This window comes from Platichthys flesus, chromosome 15 (assembly GCF_949316205.1).
Source record: "Platichthys flesus chromosome 15, fPlaFle2.1, whole genome shotgun sequence".
NCBI classification, from domain to species: domain Eukaryota; kingdom Metazoa; phylum Chordata; class Actinopteri; order Pleuronectiformes; family Pleuronectidae; genus Platichthys; species Platichthys flesus.
The window spans coordinates 649,685-655,431 of NC_084959.1; the positions used below are offsets into that span (position 1 = coordinate 649,685).

General features: G+C 42.6%; 1 protein-coding gene across 2 annotated transcripts; it reads right to left on the minus strand.

The window, feature by feature from the left end:
• Positions 1-798: 798 nt before the first annotated feature.
• dub (duboraya) lies at positions 799-5,273 on the minus strand. 2 transcript variants are annotated; one of them, XM_062405394.1, is made up of 7 exons: positions 5,197-5,273; positions 2,608-2,697; positions 2,458-2,526; positions 2,282-2,350; positions 1,974-2,210; positions 1,504-1,856; positions 799-1,219 (listed from the first exon to the last, which is right to left on the minus strand). In XM_062405394.1, exons 1-6 carry the CDS (start codon positions 5,200-5,202, stop codon positions 1,542-1,544), a joined length of 786 nt encoding a protein of 261 aa, XP_062261378.1. In that variant the 5' UTR covers positions 5,203-5,273; the 3' UTR covers positions 799-1,219; positions 1,504-1,541. The 2 variants fall into 2 exon arrangements, with proteins under 2 accessions (XP_062261378.1, XP_062261379.1); XM_062405395.1 differs by having other exon boundaries at positions 799-1,285.
• Between the last annotated feature and the right edge of the window lie 474 nt (positions 5,274-5,747).

Genomic DNA, 5,747 nt, shown 5'->3' on the forward strand with positions numbered 1-5,747 from the left:
CAGAGATGTAGTTATGACACTGACTACTTATGAATAATTATGTTATTTTCTAAAAAATAGAATAATGTTCTATATAGGTACAAGATTTCCCTTATACAAATATACATCAAGATTTTTTTTAATCTTTTTTATTTAAAAAGTACATGTACCGATACCAGCAGAATGTTATGGGTGGGCGAGCTGCCTGTGGCAAGATGGCCGCCATGTGCGGACGTTCGACTCTGTTGACCGGAAACGCAGATGAGACATCTAGCCTTTATATATATACATCTATGGGTTGTCTTTTAACCAGAGGGTCGGTGGTTCAATCCACAGTCTTTCCCTCTGCATGCGGAAGTTTATGGCAAAATACTGAATCGTAAAATTAATTATTCTTTCAACCTTCCTGCTCTACACTGCCCCCTAGTGTCCGTGTGCATATTAAGTCTTTCTGAGGATGTGCACAATGGACAAACCAATGATTGTTACTAAAGATGGACGACAGGAAACATCTGGATCTCCCTCTGGTGGCTGGAAGCAGTACAGGTTATAAAACCCACCCCTCTGGAAATAGTCATTGTTTTTTATTCAGCTTTAAATTGTTCTTCTAAAATGAATAGTAGAAAAATGAGAATTAACTTCAACATCCAACTTGAAACTGAGGGTTTTTCTATCTCTCGTTGTTAAGAAGCTCTGATGTGATTGTGTGATTGTGTGTTGCTGACTCACGTTAGTGTCGCACTGACCAAAAACACAAATCTACCGTCTACTCGGTACTTTAGTTACAGAAGTCATAAAAAAGTCAAAAATCAAACAATCTGTAATTTAGCAAAAATATGTATTTTAATTTCACTTTCAGACTTTAGGTCACAACTTGACGTCTGCAGTTTTAAAATGAATAAAATGTTAACTTTCAGTCGTGTTAAAAATGAGTTAAAAAAATAAAACTTCAGGTTTTCCCTCTGAGCAAAAAAAAGATAATTTGTTAAAAGTGAAACGTTTGTACGAAAGAAGTCTCCAGCCTCGATCTCCTCGTTGTCGCCATCGCTCCAGTGAGAAAACATCAGATTCTTATAAAAAGGATCAAATGTGTCGCTCCAGATTCAAAAGCTTCGAGCCGATAAATTCACAACGTCTCTGTTAATGTACAAGTTCCTTCAGGTCGTCTTCACAGATAAAGAAACATGTGGGTCTCCAGTGTTCACGACCCGATCAGCCCAACATCTGGATCTTCATGGAGCTGAAGGAGAAAAGAAAAAAGGTTCACGAGCTCCTGACGACACAGTCATGTGCTCTTCAGCGCCACCTATTGACAAAGCACCGACATAATGAGTGTCCTGTAGGCTGGGTCGTCTTTTAACCTTACAACAGTTTAAGTTTTTGTTAAAATTTGTTTAATTGAAGATGCTCCTGTTTGTCTTGATGTGTCTCTCTCGTCCCTCTGAGGGACCGATTGGACAAAGTGATCTCTCTATTTCTGTATCTTTGAGTTTGAGTTCAGTGAATAAATGATCAGAGACTCACCTCTTTCTTTTCTTCTTCTTTTTCTATCGTTCCTTCAGTCACATCTGCTCAGCTTCTTCCTCTTCTCGTCCTGATGAAGGTCTGTCTCTCTCGTCTTCTCCCATCCGTCCATTCACTCGCTCCTTCTCCTCCTCCTCGTCTTCTTCTCTGGTCTTTGACTCATCGTCTTTGTCTGATTGTTTTTTCTCGGGACACGTTGAAGCATCAGTTTTATCGTCTGTCTTAAAGACCTCTTCTCCTCCTGCTGTTGCTTTCTCTGCTACGTCGTCAGTGACTCCGACCTCGTCCCCGCTGCTGGACGCCCTGTGGCGGCGGGATGGAGGGCGTCGCCGGAGGGAGAGACGAGCTCGGCCCTGGACCAATCAGGGCAGAGAAAGTTAGTTATTAGAAAGTAACTATGACTTTATTTATTCACTGATAAACGAATGTGTCTCTCAGTGGTGGTGTTGTGTCTCTTTTTTAAATCGGACCTTGTTGATACTGGGCAGGATGGACCCCTCCTCCACCATGGGAGGGGCCTCAAAGGAGACGGGGCCCTCCTCCTCAGTTCCTGGTGAGGCCCTAGTGGGAGGCGCTGTGGAGGAGGTGGTCAGTGTGGTTACTGGGGCGGAGCCGGGGGATGGGGGGGGGAAGGCGGGGGACAGCAGCCGAAAGGCGGGGCTCTTCGGTGACGTCAGCTGGGCCGAGGGAGAGAGAGCGAGCGAGGCCTACGCAGAGAGAGAGAGAGACTTCAGAGTGCATCTTTCTGTACCCACCAGCAGGGGGCAGCACTACTCACCTGAAGCTTCTCGATCAGGGCAGAGTTCCTCTTGGTTTTGGCAGAAAGAGGTGAGGTGACACCTGAAGGCTGCACACACACACACACACACAAAACAACTTGTGATGTTTCATATTGTTTGTTTCTCAAGTGATGAAACTGTTTACTTCTGATTTGAAGGAGCCCCCCCCCCTCACCTCCTGGTCGTCTCCGTGTGTTTTCGGCAGCTGTAGTGAACGAGGAGGTCGACGTCTCACCGGCTTCTCCTGGTGACACAAAGTAACACTGTGTTGGAACTGGTTAAAGGATCAATGGTGAGTTTGTGTCTGAACTGACGTTGAACTCACTGGATCGTTCACAGCGCCACCGTGTGGAGGAGCTGAGTCTCTGAACCGTCCTGCAAGTTCAGCCACCGAGCGCTGGGAGGCAGCCTCCTCCTGAGAGAGAGAGAGAGAGAGAGAGAGAGAGAGAGAGAGAGAGAGAGAGAGAGAGAGAGAGAGAGAGAGAGAGAGAGAGCGAGAGAGAGCGAGAGAGAGAGAGAGACTTCCTGTCAGTGACTTGTCACCGTCACTCTGTAGGAGGGCGGGGCCTTTTATATGTCAGTGTCAAGGAGCCGTTGTGTCATAGTGTGTCCACCAGGAGGAGAAACCACAGCCTGAACCGAGGGTGGTGCGCCCCGTGTGTCTGTGTGGGTGGGTATTTGTGTGTGTGTGTGTGTGTGTGTGTGTGTGTGTGTGTTTGTGTGTGGGTGTGTGTGTGTTAGTGAACACATGATGAAGGGTCAGAGAGACATTGATGACTTCATAGTAACAAGATGTAGCGATATCACAGGCCACGCCCACTGTAATACAACAACTGTTGAGCCCCCCCTTAATCTGTGATAAACAACATGACGGCTCCGTATAGTGAAGTCCAGTCATTCTGATCGCCCCCTGGTGGCTGGCTGCAGTACAGGTAATAAAACCCTCCTCCTACATGTGAGCAGATGGGACATGAACCAAAGTAAGAAATTAAATCAGGAAATCAAACAAATATAAATTCATTGATCGTCTTTACTACATCATCCGTCACTGGCTTCATCAGTCCACACACACACAGATACACACACACACACAAACACACACAGAGAACACACACACACACTAACAGCTGTGGACGTGAGGTTGATCCATGTCTATTTCAGCTGAAGGTCTCACATTGCTGACATTCAACAGATAATGAAATCACATCGCTACACACACACACATACACACAGTCAAACACATACTCACACACACACAAATATTGTTTTGAGTCATCCAATGAACTAAAGGCAGCAAGTGAGGAAAATCCGTTTAACCACTTCCTCTTTCTGTGTGTGTGTGTGTGTGTGTGTGTGCGTGTGTGTGTATGTTCTGTGTGTGAGAGTTCTCTGTGAGTGTGTGTGTCTGTGTGTGTATCAGTGTGTGTATGTGTGTGTCCAGCTGCTGTTCACAGTCTTTCACATATAATTATAACATTACATTCCACACAGGATTTTCTTTTGCTCAGTTTCAAATTGTAGATTCATGAGAATCAACATTCATCATATTTCTCCCTGAACAACTACAGCTCCCATGAGCCTTTGCTGTCACACTCTGAGTTTGTCTCTTTAAGATAAACCACTGCTGAGATCACTTGACCATGCTTTAGTTTGTATTATTCACTGAGAGTTCGTACAGTTGGTAAAAAAACAATAGTGTCGTCACTAGGTGGCAGCACCAGCTATGTTACAAGAGAGAATGTATTTCATAACCAGTATAAGAACTGGGAAGGAACCAGGAAGCCATTTTTTTACGTTATTGCAAAGATGTCGCTTTCTAAAGTTTCATGTCCAGGAGGTTCGATATTTAACATTTTAAGCTTAAATATAAATAATATAAATATATTATAAATAATAATAAATAAATATACATTGTTTATTCTGTAAAATGAAAGTTTTCCTATAGTCATGAACCAAACGCTCTGAAATGTTTGTCAAAGTCCTAACGAATTACATTACATTCCATTATATTCCATTCCATTCCATTCCATTATATTACATTATATTATATTACATTTAGCTGATGCTTTTATGCAAAGCGACTCACAGTAAGTGCATCAACCCCGAGGGAACAGACCCAGGACGACAAGAATCAAGAAAGTAGAATTAGAGGCCATCATCATTTATATCATTATCAATATATAATGTTATTCGGATTCTAATTTTGTATTTGAATTATTCTAATCAAACTTTTCTGCAGGTAATTTAAATGCTTTAAAATGGAAACACGATGAATGATTCAATGATCCATCAAACTGAGAATGTTTCACTAAACTTATTCTTTATCATTTTTAATTTTTTTTCCGCTTCATGAACTTGAGCTCTGTTTGAAAGTTTCAGATCATAACTACGAATGAAAAACAACTCATTCAAGTCAAATATCAGTAAAACAGAATCAATTCAAACTGGAAACGTGGAGACCTGTCGGCTGTGACCTGTAGTAACCTCCAGGTCAGAGATCACATGCTGCACTCAAACCCTCTAAGTAACCAAGTTAAAACACTTTTTGCAGATGTTTATTTATGTTAAAAGTGAAGAAACATTCTTTTGTTTTGCTGACGAGGGACTAAACTTTAAAATGAGAATAGAATTGATCTGCGGATGTTAACGACGTTAGAGTGAGAAACGTGTCTGATCCACAAACTGCTGCTGAACAAACGACTCCTGAAACAGGAAGTGATCCGACACTTCAGAGAATCACAGCTTCAGCATCAAACTGAAATAAACATAAAACATTTTACAACTGACCGTCTCTCCTTCGTGTGTTTCACCCTCACAACATGATCCACATCAAACACACACACACACACACAGACACACACAGACACACACAGAGACACAGTGAATAGCAGCAGAACACAAGTTAGACGTTTACCTCCATCCTGCTCGTCAACTCTGTGGCCTCGTTTATGTCAAGTGTGTGTGAGAGAGAGAGAGAGAGAGGGAGCGAGCGAGCAGGCCTGCAGGTTAAATATAGAACCAGTGTCACTACAGAGAGAGAGAGAGAGAGGGGGGGGGGGGGTTGTAGCTCATGTTCTGACACATGTTGATCATTTCTCTGTGTCGATCTACAGTTTCATGTTTATTCAAAAACAAATAAACTTGAGTTACTTTGTAACTTAATTCATTGAATTCAATTCAAAAGTATAATATTTATTTTAGGTCAATTTTATTCATTTATTTCAATTCACTTATGAATGAATAATTCACCAATAAGTAGAATTCCAGATTGTGGTGCTCATGTTTCCTCACACTATCTCTGGATAGACCACAATGCACTGCAGGTGTTTTCTGTCAGCAGCACGATGGACCTCTGGGAGCTGCAGCTCGTTCTCACTCGTCCTCCTCAAACTGAAGAGGAACCTGTTGTCTTCAGTTTGCTGGAGGAAGTTGAGTCACCCGAGCAGAGAGAGAGTTTCTTCTTTC

Coding starts and splice junctions, on each gene's coding strand:
- dub (XM_062405394.1), bottom strand. Junction 2,351..2,457: donor CACACGGAGACGACCAGGAG/GTGAGGGGGGGG, acceptor GTGTGTGTGCAG/CCTTCAGGTGTCACCTCACC. Junction 1,857..1,973: donor TCCTGCCCAGTATCAACAAG/GTCCGATTTAAA, acceptor TGATTGGTCCAG/GGCCGAGCTCGTCTCTCCCT.